General features: G+C 37.0%; 1 protein-coding gene and 1 long non-coding RNA gene across 2 annotated transcripts; one reads left to right on the top strand and one right to left on the bottom strand.

Moving 5' to 3' along the window:
- The first annotated feature begins 4 nt into the window (after window positions 1–4).
- On the top strand, window positions 5–15,570 carry LOC130904371 (uncharacterized). Its single transcript, XR_009060838.1, has 3 exons — window positions 5–945; window positions 4,451–4,534; window positions 15,268–15,570. It is a non-coding gene; the product is annotated as an uncharacterized LOC130904371 (long non-coding RNA).
- Window positions 9,057–19,362, bottom strand: LOC130904370 (zinc finger protein 813-like). Its single transcript, XM_057817092.1, has 4 exons — window positions 18,851–19,362; window positions 15,187–15,335; window positions 15,017–15,122; window positions 9,057–9,798 (listed from the first exon to the last, which is right to left on the bottom strand). The coding sequence occupies exons 1-4, from the start codon at window positions 19,131–19,133 to the stop codon at window positions 9,182–9,184; spliced, it is 1,155 nt and encodes a 384-aa protein (XP_057673075.1). The 5' UTR covers window positions 19,134–19,362; the 3' UTR covers window positions 9,057–9,181.
- Window positions 19,363–19,683: the final 321 nt, after the last annotated feature.

The raw sequence follows: 19,683 nt of genomic DNA, 5'->3' as shown, positions 1-19,683 counted from the left end.
ATATTACGAATGCATTAAAAAAAACTTTAGCACAAACAAAAACTTATGTTGGTCTTAACAGGAAGCAGCTGGATGCAGCCATGTAAAATGAGGTATGTCCTATTCACTCTTGCCACTAAAGGGCAGTGTATCCACCCAAATCAATAAAACTAAATGCAAACACTTTCAGAAACATTATAACACCACTTTAATTAAATACTCAAAGCAGCAAAATTTAATTTGTATCTTTTTACTAATCGGATTACTTGAATTAATCGATTAACCGTGCGACACTAATCTGTATATCTAAAAAATGAAAGCAGCACAAATAAAGCATAAACGATAGACACTATTTACGATAGCGGCACAAACAAAACTATTTACAGCACAAACGATTGATATTTTTATTTGCGTCCGATTGGGGGCAAACTTCACGGAGGTCTACAACCATCCTTCTACTGTGAGTTTATCAAAGTAGACGTCCAATCCGTTTAAAGCGGGAGGGGTGGAAGCGAATGAACGAATTCATTGAACGGAATTCATTCGCTGCCACCCCTCCCACTTTAAACGGATTGGACGTCTAAAGCTTCAAATTATTATTTTTTGTTTATTATTAATTGCTTTCTATTATAAATTCAAGGGTACAGGCTCTGGAATTCTATTTTTTCTTTTAATTTCATTTATTTATTTATGGCAAAAGGTTGCTACTGGATTTTGGTATGTCAAATGCAGTCTATAAATTAACTTGTATAAGTTGAAAAAAAAAATCCAAAATGATTATATTTTATTGTCCTGGATAATCTATCTTGAAACTTGTTGTTTTAAAATTAAAATGCTTCTGTTTGATTTAAAAAAAAAAAAAAAAAAAAAACTTGTGGCCCCTCTGGTAAATTGTGCTCATGTCCCTTTAAGATGACATCACTTTTGTGCGATAACAACACACCAGTGGCGGGAAGTTCAACTGTGGTAAGCAATTTTATTTTTACCTCCTTTAAAAATCACGTTTTGCAGTTTTACAAAGTACTTTCAGTTTGGATGGTCATAAGTTACATGTCCACCTTGTTAAACCATATATCAAATTGAATTATTTCAAAAGGTTTATTTGTAAAATGATAGATTTCTCCTAGCTAGCAAAGCATTAGCAAAAAGTGTCCACTGTGTTAGTGTCCAAATGCACCCTACTGAAATGGCTACAAAGGCTTACAAGTCAGCCATCAATTCCACCTAAAGACAACTAGCCTGATATGAGATATCTTCGTTAATTTGACGTACAGGCCTATAAAGAGAAAAGTGAGTGCAAAGTTTTCTGTAAAATGGAATAGAAGTATTTCCGTTTTTGTTTACAGCTTTAAAAAATGGTATTAGTCTTGATTTAATCTTCACAATAATCATCAGTCTTCACTTGGGAGTCAAGAGGTTTATTAAATAAACAACCCTCAAAAATACAGACCCAGTGTGCTTTGTTCTGAAATAAAGAATGCACTTTGCATTGAATGCCTGTGAATATTTGTACATTTTCTAAGATGGGGTGGGATTTAGGGCATGCAAGACTATCATTTGGCAAACACATCAAGCAAAATAAGTACAAGGGATTTATAGTATGTCATTTGTCTTGTTTGTACTTTTAAAGCATTTGTTGTTTATTTTGAAAAAAAAAAAAGCCCCATGACCTTTATTTTTCTTACAGGTTGAAGGGAAATGGAATTTTTGCTAACATGCTAATTGATAATTGGGTACGAAAGTAATACAAGTAGGGTTGCCAACCGTCCCTTGAAAAACGGAACCGTCTGGTATTCAGAAACAAAAGTATGCGTCTGGTATTATCATGAAAATCAACAATTATGTTTTATTTGTAGAACGAACGAGCAAATAATGGTATGGTGCTTTTCAAGAATATGTGCGGGAGCGCATTCCCCCGCCTCTCCTTTATTCTGACCAATGAGCTGACAGAAAAATGACAAACCCACTCATCTCATTGGTCGAGGAGGTTTGAGTGAAGCTTGACTTAAAAGCAAAATGATTTGTTTTCTTGTTCTTGTGTATTTATACTATTTGAATTATATTTTTGTGTTCTGTAAATTTCGTTTGCATTTTCACATTATATGAGTAATCATTTGCAAAACTCTTATTGCTTAGGGGACTATGAATGCACATAAATTGGTTATATAAAAAAAAAAAGGGTAATGTTTGCACTTTTTTAAAAAAGAATGCCAAAAACACAAATGCACACAAAAATAGGCTCAGGACCTTAAGTGTTACATTTTACATTTTTAAATTTAGCATTACGGATGTTAATTTTATTATACTATTTTTTTGTATTAAAGCAACACTATGTAACTTTTCAGTTTTGGTCGATTTTAGATACGACGGTGGACAAAAGTGGGAGTGATTTGCCTAAAGGAAGACTGCTTTTCCCATGAGGACCAGCGCACACCTGCACAGTGTCACAAAATCATCAATCCCATAGACTTCAGAATTATATTGACGGGTCACAACTGGCAGACACTGCGCCATGCCTTCAAGTAGGGGGCCTGCCCACACCCATTATCAAGAGGAGTTATTTTCAAACACGCACGCAGCGATCTAACGATGGATTTGGGTTGAAAGCTGTACCGCATACAAATAGGAAGGATTGTCTCAAGAGTGATTTGGTAATTATATTTTTCGCACCATGCATGCATTTTGAAACGAAAAAAAAAAAAAAAAGGGGAGAAATTAGCTGCTACAGCATAAATGTCATAGTTCGCAATATTTAGGCCTACGTAATTTTTTTTTCTTTTTTGCTTTTAACCAAGAAACAACTTTTACATCCATATCTATAAAGAATTCAGGGATTCAACCATTTATTCACAAGAATTTCCGACAGAAAAAGCTCTTTGTTTTCATAAGAACGCCACTACAATTGCTCACTAACTTCATAGTTCGCAATATTTACGTAAAATAAATATTAATTGCACTTTTTTTTTTTTTTTGCTTTTTACCAAGAATGGACGGTTTTACGTCTATATCTATAAAGAATTCTGGGATTTAAGCATTTATTCACAAGTATTTCCAACGGGAAAAGCTTTGTTTTCATAAGGCAGCAGCTACATTTGCTTACTGACTAGCATCATAGTTCGCAATATTTACGTAAAAATAAATGCTAACTGCATTTTTTTGTGTGCTTTCAACCAAGAATCAAGACTTTTACATCCATATCTATAAAGAATTCAGGGATTTAAGCATTTATTCACAAGAATTTTCAACGGAAAAAGCGTTTTCGTAAGGCAGCCGCTACATTTGCTTACTGACTAGCATCATAGTTAGCAATATATATGTAAAATAAATGCTAACTGCCAGTTTTTTGGTTTTTTAATCCGCTTTTAACCCAGAATTGAGACCGTTTTACGTCCATATCTAAAAAGAATTCAGGGATTTAAGCATTTATTCACAAGTATTTTCAACGGAAAAAGCTCTTAAGGTGACCACTACATTTGCTTACTGACTAGCAGCATAATTCGCAATATTTACGTAAAAAAATGCTGACTGCACTTTTTTTTTTTTTTTTTTTTGCTTTTAACCATGAATCAAGACTTTTACATCCATATCTATAAAGAATTCAGGGATTTAACCATTTATCCACAAGAATTTTCAACGGAAAAAACTCTTTTGTTTTTATACGGCAGCCGCTACATTTGCTTACTAACTAGCTTCATAGTTCGCAATATTTACGTAAAATAAATGCTAATTGCACGTTGTTTTTGTTGCTATCAACCAAGAATCGAGACTTTTACATCCATATCTATAAAGAATTCAGGGATTTAAGCATTTATTCACAAGAATTTTCAACTGAAAAACCTCTTTGTGATTCCACTCGGTCAGTTTTAACAGCCACGTCAACAATGCAGACCCCCTATTAATCGGCCCCGTGTCCCGTCAATAACTATGAAGTCTATGTCAATCCATCAAAAATCTCTCTTGGTCGCCTGCAAATGGATTAAACGACATTTCGGTTTCCAGCAGCTGTGTGAAGGATGAATAGTGATATTTATAACAATAGCATATAACAGTTAGCAACCGTGTTGCTAAGTGTGTCTAGTGTTGCTTTAAATACATTTTTTAATGTGCTCAAATCATTTGAATATGTGCCTAATTGATTGTTTTGAGCAAAATTATTGTCATGAGGAAAAAATCACTTTTCACGTACAAAAAAAATGATCAACGGGTGACTTATTGGGCCTGCCGGCTCTACCAATCAGGTATTTTTTTTTCCAGGGTCTTGGCGACCCTAAACAAAAGCAACCAAAAAAAAAAAGCGGGTATATTTACAATTATCGATTAGCACGTTAGCCATTTACCTTAAAGGTGCACCCCAATAAATAAGTTTAAAACTTAACATTTACTGCTGTGATGAGGTAGTTGAAGGTGTTTTACTATATGCTACAAGTGTGCAAACAACAGCACAAACATTTTTCCGGCTTTTTTTTTCTAGACGAGAGCGTCGACTCTGGCCTTGAAGGAGGTATTTCAAACAATGCACGACATGCAATGCGGATGAGGTCAGCGTTTCAATGAGGTAATTGCACAACGTGCCGTAAAACACGCACACAGAAAAATTCAGTCGAGCTAACCTAGACGATCGCGACGTGTTCTATACATGGAATTTTCTCATGCATTCCAATAGCAAGTGAATGAAAGCACAATGAGGAATAAAGACGTTTTGAAAATTCATAAGCAAAGCTAAAATAAATGTTTTCCACTTTTTTCCACATGTATAAACTTGGTTTACCTGACATTTAAATTGTGTCTCATTTAGTACAAAGGAGTATTAGGGCAATAATGAAAAGGTTTTTTTTTTTCAATCTGAAATATAGGACTCTTGAAAAGTGACCAGAAAAATTGTAATCCTGCAAAGAATTCTCGTAAAAATGTATATTTACTAAAGGTGCGCCGATCGATCGGGGATGATTTCATAAATTTTTGGAGGATAACGAGTCGGTTAGCCATATTAGCCCGCTAGCATTTAAGTGTGGAAATTTGTGGTTATCAATACGAGCAAATAAGTGCATTTTATGAGTGAATTCAATCAGATAAGTTTAGTGAATGCTTACATTTGGCTCATATTCAAACTGCTCTAGCAGTAAACAGTATTAAGATGTGTATAAAACTTGAGACCAGATTTCATTGACTCGTATGGTTTTCCAGGAAATTAATTTATCATTGTCCTTAAATATTGGACTTAACTCTTGTAATTTTGCAAAGAATTCTTGTAATAATGACATATTTACTAAAGGTGCGCCGATCGATCGGGGATGATTTCCTAAATTTTGGGATCACGAATCTGGTAGCCACATTAGCCCTCCAGCGTTTAGTCATGGGTATTACTATGGGCATATAAGTGCATTTTATGTGGGAATTCAGTCAGATAGTAGCTGTTGTTTAGTGAATGCTTACATTTGACTCACATTCAAACTGTTTTAGCATTAAACATTGTGATGCGTATAAAACTTTGAGGCTTAATATTATTTACTAGTTTTGCTCTCCAGGAAATTTATAAATGTCCTTAAATCTTTAAAAAAAAAAAAAAATTTTTTAAAGCTATATTAGAGCATTTAATGGAATTTAGTAGTTTGAAAAGAATTTTTAACTTTTCAATTTTTTTTTTTATAGAACTACTGCGTTAAAAACTGTTAGTTCTCAGGTAATGTACAATATTTTGCAATCAAACATGATTGATTGGAATATTAAAGGCATATGCTGTTCAGGAACAAAATCGGGATCGGCAAAAATCGGAATTAGCTGGTCAGACTTTTCAAAAATCAGGAGTCGGACAGAAATTTGTGATCGGTGAGCTCCTGGTCTTTACCGTTTTGGAATTTTCGCTCACCTTTAACCCTCGTATTATGTCATCAAGTTTCAATGGTACTTCTTACATCCCCGATCTCACCCGAAAACAATATACTGACAAGGTTTAGTATTTTTCAGGTTAATTCACAAATTTGATCCACTAACAAAAATATGGGCATATTTCTAACAATTTGTGAATTTGTGATTCATTTAGCTCATAATTCAATTCACCATTTACAATTGTGAGGGGTTTTTTTTTAGGGGGGGGGGGGGTTTGCTTTATTTAAGTTATTTGTAGTTGTCAAGGCAGCCAATGAATTAAAATACATTACAGCTAGAGTTGTCCGATATTATCAGGTAGCCGCTCATTGATAATACCAATATTAGCTTTTCATTATTGGTTTTGGGCCAATACGCATGTTGTTTTCAAAGCGAATGCAGAAACCATCTGCCTTTGTGCAAGGGCTAGTCACAGCTTAACACAGCCATTATGCTTATTGACCACTAGATGTCCCAAAACTAAAATCTTTGGGATTTATGTTTGCAGACCAATTGCATTCATGGTGCAAAAATTAAACAATAAATCATTGAAAAACAATGAATTATTGTTCATTCCACAAAATAATAAACAGAAAAACAAGTTATTTTCATCCTTCTGCTATAGGTTTATCACTAGTATCACTAGTGCCATGCAACGAGGTAATTTTGGACCATTTCAGGTCATTACCTTTTGATTATGCGTTACAGAACAGGAAGTGATCTGCAAATGCCCCAAAAAAATCAGAAAGAGTGTGTGTGAATGCTCTGGTTTCAAACTAACGGACGTTCATTTGCCCTGCCCGGTCCTAATGGATTGGATGTCGAGTGCAGTCAATGGCAGCCATAGAGTTAATATTATAGTGGAAGATTTTGGCGTCTGCCCTTTTCGTTTTTTTTTTTTTAAAACTTGGACACCTTTTTAAAGCAATATTCTTCTTGGCATGAGCATATCGATAACCTTTTGGGATGCAAAGTATCACCATATATCACCATTTCGGTATTTTGTCACACCCCTAATTATAAACTCATTACATATAACTACTGTGCTGCCAGAAAGAAATAGTCACTAAGAAAAGTAATAAAATACAAAAATGTAAAAGCCCAGCAAAATGCATCTTGGGAATTGTCACTGTATTGGCCTGTCCTATGATTACCTGCCTGTATTAGTAATGCTTTGGTTGCCCCCTAGTGGCTCTTTGGGGTCACTACTGTAAACGTGATTTAACCCCTGCAGACCCAACCCAATTTTTTTTCTGGGCAAAAAAACAAAACAAAAAAAACAATGCTGATTTTGTAATGATAATTTTATTGTTAATATGTTTTTGATGACAAATGACCACTTTAAGTTATCCTTTTTTAAATTGGGTTTGGCCAGCCATTTTCAAACAAGCAAAAATAACAAAGAAGGCTTGCCAAACCTTATGATTTGAATTCGATGGATCAAGTTTCATCCTATCTTCTCAGAGAAGTGGCACTAGCAAAATTTAAAAAAAAAAAGTGTGAATATTGGTTCGGAGTAGGGCTGCAGCTATTGAATATTTTAGTAATCGAGTAATCGACTGAAAATTCTATCGATTAATCGAGTAATTGGATAAAACAAATATATTTTTAGGTGAAGAGCAATTATAAATATACATGAGAAAACAAGACATTTCATGTGATATTGAACCATTTTCATTCAATCAATGTCTTTATTTTCGATGTATATTGTTGAAAACAGCCAACAATTGCATCTCAGATGTAACTAGAATTAAAAAAAAAGACTAATTCACTGCTTTCACTCAAAAAACTTTTAGATCTTACTTAAAAAAAAATATATATATATATATATATATATATCTTACCTAAAAATGCCGTTACGCTTGAAAACACACATCACTTAAAAGTTAGGATTTTTCCCCCACATGTTTCAATTGAATTTCTATTTGTGTCAAGCCATTTTTAAGTTCGAGTTAAGTTTTAAGTTAGTCTAAACTGTAAGTCCTGATAGGATTTTGAGTTTTTGCAGTGTTCAAAATAAATGAATGATACAGGCTGTATTGGAGCACATTAGGGACCAGTGCTACTTGGTGTTTTATCCAGCAATGACTACTGAGCTAAAATTGACAGTTAGCATTATTGAGTTTTTATTTTACACCCTCATCACTCCACAACGCTATGTTATGTTAAAGCCTGTATGTAAGACATGTTAGCCACGCATCGACAGTGGTCATAATTAATAGAAACCTAGCCCTCCGCAGGGCTAACGTTATGTGAGCTTGTGACAGTAGCGTTAATCTTATTTATTAGCGCTTAGCGCTCTTTATTAGCGCTTAGCGCTCTACTGCTTTAAGATGGCGACGGTTTACTAACGCTGCCCAGACGCGGCTGAGTCTGTCATTGCGCATCTAGTTCAACATACATGTGATCTCTATGAGACGCATCAGACGCTACCTGCTACCAACTAGCATCTTGCGGGCAAGTATTTAGCAACGTCGGCGTCGTGTGTAGCGGCTGTCTGCTGCAGTAAGTTTTGTTGTTGTTGTTGTTTTTTTTGCTTCGTCCTCTACGCACGTAACATCAGCGCGTTGTCCCGCATTAAAAGTAGTCAGAGCAAAACGTGATGCTTAGAGCTGTCAAAATAAACGAATACTCGAGGTGAATAAAATTACTCGGATCAGTTTTTAAACTCGAGTTGCTCGAGTATTCGTTTCAGCTCTAGTTCGGAGACATAAACATGTCATGTCCTTCAGCAGCATGCTTATTCCTGAAGTTTAATTGTTAATGATTCATGTAACTTTGGACATTTTTTGGCTCATTTCAATCCATATTCTTTATATGGGGTATTTATTTTCTATAACTTCAGTTGAAGTTATGTTATTTTTCACAGAACCTGGAAGTTGTTACTTTTATCATTATTAAAGCTTCCGGTGGGGCATTACAATATAATTAGCCATAAAATGTTTAGTCCACGACTACAGTTTGGTATCGGTTTTATATCGGTATCCAATTTTTGGAGTTGACAATATTGGGTTATTGGTTAAAAGTCATTATCGGACAACTCTACCCAAAGGGAAAAGACGTGGAATGCCCTAAAATTAACTCGTCACCTAACATCGGCTGCCACTGACGGCCATAGACGTCCAATCCGTTTGAAGTGGGAGGGGTGGCAGCGAATGAACGAAGGTTCATTCGCTGCCACCCCTCCCACTTCAAACAGATTGGACGTCTACTAGTGATAAACTCATTCCAATTCACAGCAGAAAGATGAAAATTTTGTAGTATTTAAACTCTTGCCCCAATACTCCTTAGCAACAGCTAACGTGTTGGCACTTAAAAGCCCGGAAGAATTTTCCATTTAGATGCTCTTCATGTGGTTGAAACACTGGTGGTGGTTCAAGCCGTACTTGTAAGCGTAACATTTCCCGCAATCGACGCAGCTGTACGGCTTCTCGCCGGTGTGCGTCCGAAAGTGAATGTTGAGCGAGCTTTTCTGAGAGAAGCTGCGCCCGCAATTGGGGCAGCTGTACGGTTTCTCCCCGGAATGCACGCGCTGGTGCAGCTTGAGGTACGTCTTCTGGGCGAAGCGTTTGCCGCACACAGTGCAGCTGAACGGCTTCTCGCCCGAGTGTCGTCTCACGTGCACTTTTAGGCTGCTCAGGTAGTTGAAGACTTTGCCGCAGAAGAGACACTGGAAGTGTTTGGTGGGGCGGACGCTTTTGGCGGGGACCGCGGACGGCTCTTTGCCGACGCTCCCTTGGACGGTGTAGTTGGCGTAGTCGGCGGAGTTGGCGGGGACGGGCGAGGCGTCCAGCAGCGTGCTCAGAGCGGCGTCCTCGATCAGTTTGTCCATGATGTTGGGTTGCGTGCGATGGGATTGGGCGTCCGACATCAAGGGGAAGCTGCTCAGATCCCCCGACTGGAGCTGGAGATCGTTGACGGAACTATGGAGATCGCCGTCCAGCAGCCCTATATCTGCCACGTACACAAAATATAACATCTTGAAAAGATTCTTAGGGTGATTACCCTAATTTTCGGACACTGGGGAAAGTACCGTATTGGCCCGAATATAAGACGGTGTTTTTTGCATTGAAATAAGACTGAAAAAGTGTGGGTCGTCTTATATTCGTGGTCAAGACGTTATACCCATTCACGACGCTAGATGGTGCCAGATATCATTGAAGCGATGTTCTGTCATGACAGATCTCCGCTACTCTCAAGTTTAACCAGTTTGCATTATTTTATTGCAATGTTTTTCCTTATTCAGATTTGTTTCAAGACTCCAGTTACAGTTAGACTTCACTTCGATGGTTAATGCAGTTATTGCAATTTTTTTGTTTTATCACAATAGATTGGTTTATTTACATTTCAAAAACCAGAAGCCATTCATTTAAGAATGTGATTGCACTTTAATTTACATTTTTAAATGTTCAGATATTAAGATTTGAATGAGGCAAAATAACTAGGGCTGTAAAACGATTAAAATTTTTAAACGAGTTAATCACAGCTTAGAAATGAATAATTGTAATTAATCGCAATTCAAACCATCTCTAAACTATGCCATATTTTTCTGTAAATTATTGTTGGAATGGAAAGATAAGACAAGACGGATATATACACTCAACATACTGTACATAAGTACTGTATTTGTTTATTATAACAATAAATCCACAAGATGGCATTAATTTTATTAAAATTCTTTCTGTGAAAGGGATCCACAGATAGAAAGACTTTGTTAGGTCTAAACCTACTTGTATCTAGCAAAATAATAAAGACCTAGAGGAGGACGAAGACAATGATCAGAACGGAGACAGAGATAAGGCTTTACGCTAGCGGCCGTCAGGAGAAAAGGTTGATGCGGAGCGAGTAGCTCACAACAAGCTTATCTGCCCTCCCCCTGAGGAGCGCAGCCTTTTATTGCACACACGTGAGTTTCGTTTACTGAGAACAGAAACAGAAATGAAACATTATGGTGACGTTTACTGAAAACAGAAACCTTACTCTTTTCATTGTGTAAACACTAAAGCACAGGCTAATAAACTGTTACATGAGAAAACATAATCATAACATCTAGTTTTAAACACACATAATTGCTTTAATTATTGTAAATACTGTTATTGTGATTGTGAATACTGTTATTGTGCAAAAGCATTGAAGCACATCTTACAGACTTGTAATTCTTAAAGGATAAATGACTTTGTATATTGTGACTAAATATTGCCATCTAGTGTATTTATTGAGCTTTCAGTAAATGATACTGTAGCAACCTAACTGTTCTGCCCAAATGCATGATGGGAAGTGGTGCAACCATGACTGTGTGTGGTGGCTGCAAACGCTACATCTTCTCTGCGTTGGGTACACTACAGGGTGTAAAGAAAAAGATCAACTCCTGTCATTCTTCCCCACCTCGCTTCCCACAATATTTATAGTTGCTGTGGGAGAGATGACAAAGCTTTTGCCAATTAAAAGCACGGCGCCAGTAAATGCTTGTACTCCATTCTGCCTCCTACTGTATCTCTTTATATAAGTAAAACGGCACCATTGTAGGCTGTTTGCGGCAATGCGTGAATGAGTCGTACCGCGAATGTGTTAATTGCGATATTTTCACGTGATTAATTTAAAAAAATTAATTAGCGCCCGTTAATGTGATAAATTTGACTGCCCTACATTTAACTAAACAAAATAAATGCATTCATTTGAGAAGAAATGCATAACTGATGCTACAACAATCTAACGATATACTGGCAAGCGGGGTGGCCAGTGGGGTGGCCAACCAATTTATAGGGGTGGCCGTAGCCACCCCCTGGTGGCGCCACTGGGTATCATACATTTATTTTGAACACTGAAAAACTCAAAATCCCATCAGGACTTACAATTTAGACTAACTTAAACTTAACTCGAACTTAAAAATAGCTCGACACAAAAGTTTTTTTGAGTGAAAGCAGCAAATTAGTTTTTTTCTTGTCACATCTGAGTTGCAATTGCTCTGAGTTGCAATTGCTGTTTTCAACCATGTACATCTAAAATAAAGATATCGTCTAAAACGGTGTTTTTCAACCGGTGTGACACAGCACACTCGTGTGCCGTGGGAGATCGTCAGGTGTGCCGCGAGAAGTTATCCAATCTCGCTTTTTTTTTTTTTTATGTCGTCGGGCGGAGTTTGTAACAGTCACCTCCTTAAATGGTGTTCCTCCCGACATCCACCACACAGTGGCGCTGCTTTATTTACATCGAATATGTTCTTCTTTTGTTACTGCTTACTTTTATGTTGGAGTTCTGTGAATGAGTGCGAACCGCTGAGCTCCCGAGTGATGAGTGGTCAAGGTGGATTTATTATTTTTTTGGGTGAATAAATGTGCATAAGTGGAAGCTTCTCCCCTTTTTGTTACTTTTATGCACGCATCCTACTTAGCACGCGTTACAAGTTGCAGTAGGAAAGGAGGAATAGGTAGAAGCTTGCGGTGGTGTCTCAAATGAGCAATGTATTGCTCGTGTCGCGTTCAAGAACTGCTCAGATTTTTAGCCATCTGATAACTTGCTGTCCACGAAAATGTGGACCACAGCATGTCTACTGTACATCATTTGATTAGAGTCGTCAAGTGTCAATATACACGGAAGTGTCATTTCCATTTCATCCATATTTGAGACCGTCAATCCTCCCCCTGTGTTTTATTCCAACACATTGTTGAGGACAGCGAGGTAGCTGATGGCTAAAAATCCAAACAGTTCTTGAACGTGACGCGAGCAGTTGCATTTGCTCTTGTTTCAAACCAAGTCGATTGACTATTTTGTTCGCCTCCATTAACACACAGAGAGAAAAAAGGCAACTTTTTTGAAAAACACTACCAAGGTAAATGAGAAAGCCCTCGAAGCCAGTTGCTAAACTTGTTGCTGAATCCAAAAAGGCAATACTACCTGCCTGCAAAGCCATTGTCAGTGAGATGCTTGCGATTAAAGACATTTCTAAAGTCCCCGTCTGACAGTTCTGAGCTTTTCAAGCCTAACTGCTATAAAAAATAAAAACGGAGACTTAGAGCTGTTGATGTAGATTTCTGCAAGAATATCGGCTTTGTGTTCATCCATACAGGCTCAAGTTTCACACTGAGTAAGTATAAATATTGAGAAATTATTTCATAATTAAATATACTGTACAGAAAGTAATTTTGGAACATTTTTGGTTTGTGGCGTGCCGCGAGATTTTTTCCAATGTAAAAACGTGCCGTGACACAGAAAAGGTTGAAAAACACTGGTCTAAAAATGGATCAATATTACGTGAAATGTCTTGTTTTTTCATGGATATTTATAATTTCTCTTTACCTAAAAAAGAAAAAAAGTTTTATCCGATTACCCGATTAATCGATGGAATTTTCAGCAGAATACTCAATTACTAAAATTAAAGATGTCCCGATCGATCGGGTCTGATCGCGTTATTTTCAAAGTATCGGAATCGGCAAAAAAATATCAGCCATGCCTTTTTTTAATATATATATTTTAATGAAATCGTGTTCTAATTGTATTTAACGTTACAGACAAAATGTCTTACACTCATCCAGAGTCTTTAGTTTTGGCTTAAAGTAGGGCTATCAAATTTATCGCGTTAATGGCGGTAATTAATTTTTTTTCAATTAATCACGTTAAAATATTTAACGCAATTAACGCATGCGCTGCACAACCCACTCACGCATTGTCGCCTTCAAACTATAATGGTGCCGTTTTATCTATATAGAGAGCTAAAAGGCAGCGTAAAATGAATAGAGTGAATTTTGGCAGTCTTTGGAGCCTTTTTCTAATTAGCTAAAGCCTTACAATCCCTCTCTCAACAATTACAAATATCTAGGGAAGCAATGTGGGGAAGAGAGATAGTAGTTGATCTTTTTCTTAACGCCCTATGTTATTTCCCAACGCAGAGAAGATATATCAGTTGGTGCCACTACACACAGTCATGGTTGCACTTCCTATCATGCATTTGGGCAGAACAGTTAAATGGCTACCATATCATTTACTGAAAGCTCAACAAATACACTAGATGGCAATATTTAGTCACAATATACAAAGTCACATTTATGCTTTAAGAATTACAAGTCTTTCTATCCGTGGATCCCTCTCACAGAAAGAATGTTAATAATGTAAATGCCATCTTAAGGATTTATTGTCATAATAAAAAAATACAGTACTTATGTACTGTATGTTGAATGTATATATTCGTCCGAGTTATATTCATTTTTTTCTTAATGCATTGCCAAAATGTATATGATCGGGAAAAATTATCGGGAATGATTGGAATTGAATCGGGAGCAACAAAAAAAAAGCAATCGGATCGGGAAATATCGGGATCGGCAGATACTCAAACTAAAACGATCGGGATCAGATCGGGAGCAAAAAAACATGATCGGAACAACCCTAACTAAAATATTTGATTGCTCCAGCCCTAATCATCGTCAATGGAAGGCAATGAGTTCATAGTAAATATTCCTTTTTTGTTTTTAAAATTTCAAAACAATAGTAGGGCTGCAGCTATTGATTATTAAAGTAAGCTATTAATCTATCAGTTCGAATATTTTAGTAATCGGATTAGGAAGATTAAATGCATAACAGAATTAATTTTAGTTGATGTAAAACAAAGGCTTGCTAAAATTGCACTTTCAAAACAGCATAAAAAAATGAGGATCAAAATAGAACAAAAAGAACAATTGGCTAACTTGCTTAGCAAAAGTCAACTAGCTTAAATGCTATAATTTTTTTTTAAAACAAAGCTCTTAACAAATCGTTCATACTCATATTCCCACAAAAATGGCTGAATATACATATAAACTAAATGACGAATGCATAAACAAACATTAGCTCGAACAAAAACATGTTGATTTTAACAGGGAGCAGCTGGATTTAGCTATGTAAAATGAGTTGTATCATTTTCACTGTTGCCAGTAGAGGGCAGTATAACTACCCAAATCAATCAAACTAAATGCCAACACGTTCAAAACAGACCATTACAATACCACTCTAATTAAACGAAACCTCGAAGCAGCAAAATTTGATTCAAAGGTTTTTTCTTATCTCATACTCGAGTTAACCGATTAATCGTTGCAGCACTCATTTCCACATATGTGGACCAAATACTTCTTTGCACTATTTTGGGTTAAAGGACGAATTTAAGACAGAATTTTGAGTCTTGCTTTTCTTTTGAAAAGTTTACCTTTCCTGTTTTCCGTCATTCTCATTCTCTGCCCAAGCGGATGCTCCTCATAGGCTTCCTCCTTGACGAAGATCAGATCGGGTTCCGCGTCCATTATATCTAACACCTGCCAAAATTTGAACACGTTAACATATCGAACTCCTATGCTACGGGTTATAAATCGTACTAACCTGCGTCCCCATGGTGGACATGGCGACGGGCTCTGCTACCGCTTTCCTTTGAGCGGCCGATCTTTTGTCTTCCCTCCACAGATCCATGCACCAATCCTTCCCGAATACGCCATCGATGGCGAGAGAGGCTGCCTGTTGCTGCTGATGCTCTGCAAATAGAAAGGTTTTGTATACTGACTGTTTAAGGGACTAGGCGGGATTTTTAGAGTTAATTTAAAAGACTTCCCTACTCCGTGTAAGATTGCACTTCCAAAAGAGCATGAAATAAACTGTGACACCTTTTTGAAACGATATATCGATTCTTGTCGGGAACATATAGATAAAGTGGTATGAAAAAGTATCTGAACCTTTTCGAATTTCTCACATTTCTGCATAAAATCCCCATCAAATGTGGTCTGATCTTTGTCAAAATCACACAGATGTAAAAACAGTGTCTGCTTTAACTAAAACCAACCAAATATTTATGTTTTCAAATTTTAATGAGGATACCATGCAAACTAGGGCTGTCCCAAATGACTAATTTTCTCCCGATTAGTCGACTAATCTAACAATTAAAAAAAAAAAAAAAAAAAATAAAAAATATATATATATATATATATATATATATACAGAAATTTTTTTTTATTTTTTTTTTTTACTAATTTAGCAATGAAATTTTTGTCGACGCTTATCAATTCACACAAACATATTGGAACACTTAAATTATTTATTAAAGTACAAATAAACACGTAAATAACAATAATAAATCACAAATAAACAATGAGTTCAAATGCTGATAGAATTAACTAGTGTAAAAGAATGGAATGTAAACAGATTCAGAACACTGACTTCGCCTTTCCAACATGATTCAAAACAATTCTTAAAAAAACACCTAGCATTAATATTATAGTATGGTACTATATCCAATAGTATTATAATAATTATTCATTGCCAATTAGATTTTTCATAAAGGGTGTCATTTTAAAGGCATTCTTAGTGTGGAATCTGAATTCTGAAGTATGTGGGATTAACTCCAGAAATCGCTATTCATATGACGAACGTGACATGCTTTTATTTTGAAATGTTCACCGGAAGTATGTTCGCTAAACCACTAACTTCTGCTTTACACTGAGCAAAAAAAGCACTTTTTGTCATTGCATGTAGTGTCAGTAATAGATTTTTTGGGTCATTTTTTTCATTTGCAAATGCTGTTAACCAGCGATTTTTCATGTTTGAAGTGTCACCTTTTAACCCCATTCACCTCAATGTAGCAGTGCTAACGTTACAGTGTTTAATATAAATGTTTTTTCTTATTTTGTATGTCTGAACTTAAACTCGACAGCGTGTTGATAAGAGAAAGGAACTGGAGTCTCATATGCCAGTCTCATATGCCATTAGCATGCACGTGCGCGGCGATAAAAGGCAGCTGTGAAAATTACCGCCCTCATTTATATTTGCCGTGCGATAAATGGACTCATTGCATATCGTGACAGGCTTAGCAACTTCAATAAAACATGTCGTTAGTTAGTTAGATGGACTTACAAACTGGGTGATGGCGCTTTAGGTGTTTATTCACGGCCGACGTGCAGCCAAGCTTGGCATTAAAGAGACAGGACAAGAGTGTACCCTCCTTTGTTTCTTTGAAATAAGTCAATGTTTTGGATACTCTGGTGCGCTTTTTTGGCTTTATGCCGCTTTCCCTGCTTGCATACAGAGCGTCCGACATTCTGAACTTTCCGCGCATATATTTTTTTAACCCTTCATTAACCGTCGACGGGATGTTGTGGTCGTCGACGGATTTACGTCATCGATGACGTCGACTATGTCGACTAGTCGGGACAGCTCTAATGCAAACAATGACAAAAGAGGGAAAATAAGTAAGTGAACCCTCTGCCTAATGAGACTTAAAGAGCAATTTAAACCATTTTTTCCCCAAACAATTTAAGTTAGGTGCGTTCCCAATCACTGATGAATGGTTCAGAGCTACCCTGCCCACTATAAAACACACACCTGGTAAGAATTAGGGGTGCACGATATCCATTTTTTTGGAGGGAGCATCATGATTTGGGGCTGTTTTGCTACCTCAGGGCTTGGACAACTTGTAATCATTAATGGAAGAATAAATTCAAAAGTTTATCAGGATGTTTTGCAGGGAAACCTGAGGCTGTCTGTCACACAGTTGAAGCTAAAAAGAGGATGGATCCTGCAATAAGACAATGATCCAAAACACAGGAGTAAATCAAAATCAAAATGGTTTCAGAACAACATGTTCTGGAGTGGCCAAGTCAAAGTCCAGACTTGAAACCAATTGAGATGCTGTGGCATGACCTAAAGACGGCGATTAATGCCGGACATCCCGGTAATCTGACTGCACTACAGCGGTTTTGTAGAGAAGAATGGGCCAAGATTAGTCCTGACTGATGTGTCAGACTGATCTGCAGCTACAGGAAGCGTCTGGTTGAAGTTATTGCTGCCGAAGGGGGGGGGGGGGGGGCACAAAATATTGAATGTGATGGTTCACTTACTTATTTTCCCCATTCTGTCATTGTTTGCATACTACCCTCATTAAAATACGAAAACCTGTAAATGTTTGGGTGGTTTTAGTTAAACCAGACTGTTTTTTTCATCTGTGTGATTTTGACCAAGATCAGATCACATTTGTGATTTTATGCTGAAATGTGAGAAATTCCAAAAGGTTCAGATACTTTTTCATACAACTGTAACCTTTTCGGTTTATCTGTAATTTTAAGCCTCTCAATTTACGATTTATATTTGTGGTTTTCAGCAGCAGAATGATAAGCATTTAGTGTTTTTATATATCTATTTTAGTTTTGTTGACAATTTGAATGTTGTTTTAAATTTCTTAAATCACAATTTAGACTTAGTTTTTTTTTTTTTTTTTTTTTTTGCCTGGAATATTTTATGCTGTTTTGTATAGCAATGCAATTAACCATATTCATGTCTGTATATATTATAGGGCTGCAGCTATCGATTATTTTAGTCTTCGATTAATCGATGAACTAGTTAGTTCAAATAATCGAGGAATCGGATAAGGAACATAAAAAATTCAAATACCTGTGATGAGCCTCAGACGGTATAACTTACTTTTGCTATGTAAGTTACAATTGGCTAACTTACACAGCAAAAGTCCGCTAGCTTAAATGCTATAAAATGCTAACTTTTTCACAATGCTCTCAACAAATGGTTCAGACTCATATTTCCGCAAAAACATGCTAAATATACCTATAAAGTAAATTACGAATGCATTGAAACATTAGCTCAAACAAAAACGTAGCTTACGCTGGTCTTAACAGGGAGCAGTTGGATTCAGCCATGTGAAATGAGGCAGACCAGAGGGCAGTCTATCCACCCTAATCAATAAAACTTAATGTACACTTTCAAAATAAACCATTACTACGCCACTTTAATTAAACGAATACTGAAGCAACAAATTGTATTTCGAATATATTTATCGAATACTCGAGTTAATCGATTAATTGTTGCAGCACTAATATATTATTCAACTAGCAGCTAAAAGTCTTCATGAAAAATGGAAGAGAAAAAAAAAGCTTTTGGGGAAAATATTAAGTCGTTACTCAATTAAAATGTGATTAATTAAGATGAATTAATCGGAAACGTTCGAATTAATTTGATCTGGAATTTGTTCAAAGCGAGGGTGACCTACCGGCTTTCTGGGCATCTTGACCTTCGGGATTTCTCCGGCCGACGCTGTTGACGTGTCCCGGGTAGTAGTGAGCCTCCCGGGCGGCCCTGAGCTGCACCTCCAGGGAGTAGCACCTTTTCTTCAAGGCCTCGTTTTCGCTCTTGTGCAGGGAGATCTCGCCCAGCAGGACCGAGGAGCACTCGTCCGCTAGGTTTCCGATCTCCACCAGGGCCGTCTTGGTGAGCTTCTCCAGGATGGCCGCCAGCTGCATTCGAAAGCTTCTGTTGGTGGTGTCGCACATCATCTCGACGCGGAACGGGCGCAAGTACTTAGACGCTTCCACCTCGCCCCGTCAGGCATGTATTTGTTGAAAGCAGATCCGCGAGCGAGCGAGCGGACAGTGTAGGATGGAGCACGGCTAGCTGCTAGCTGCGGGCCCGCAATGCACTTTGGGAAGTGGATATCGCCCTTTCCGAGTTGTACGTGAACGCAGCACAAACCATTTGACGAAATTCGACACGTTCAGGTCATGTAGACGTACTGTACTTCTTTATACTCTTCAACATACTTCATACTTCAACATACTGTATTTCAAAAATTCATGCCACGCGGGCTTCTATTGTTTTTGTGAAAAAGTAATGGTTCTGCCAAAATATTCAATTTTAAGACCCAAAAATTCCCATTAATGTCCTGTGGGCGGGGGCCATATGGAGGTAGATTTGTGTCTTTATCATTCAATAAAAAAAAAAAGTTGCTTCAATCAAAATATATATTTTCAACCAAAAAAGTCGCTTCAATCAAAAAATATGTGTTTGGAAAAGAAAAAAAAATGCACGTGAAAGCAATTTTTTTTT

This window comes from Corythoichthys intestinalis, chromosome 16 (genome assembly GCF_030265065.1).
Source record: "Corythoichthys intestinalis isolate RoL2023-P3 chromosome 16, ASM3026506v1, whole genome shotgun sequence".
NCBI lineage: Eukaryota > Metazoa > Chordata > Actinopteri > Syngnathiformes > Syngnathidae > Corythoichthys > Corythoichthys intestinalis.
The sequence above is the reverse complement of the archived record's forward strand: the minus strand, read 5'-3'. Positions and strand labels throughout refer to the sequence as shown.

Coding starts and splice junctions, on each gene's coding strand:
- LOC130904370 (XM_057817092.1), bottom strand. CDS start 19,133: ATGATGTGCGACACCACCAACAGAAGCTTTCGAATGCAGCTGGCGGCC. Junction 15,336..18,850: donor TCAAGATGCCCAGAAAGCCG/GTAGGTCACCCT, acceptor TTCTATTTGCAG/AGCATCAGCAGCAACAGGCA. Junction 15,123..15,186: donor TGTCCACCATGGGGACGCAG/GTTAGTACGATT, acceptor AAATTTTGGCAG/GTGTTAGATATAATGGACGC.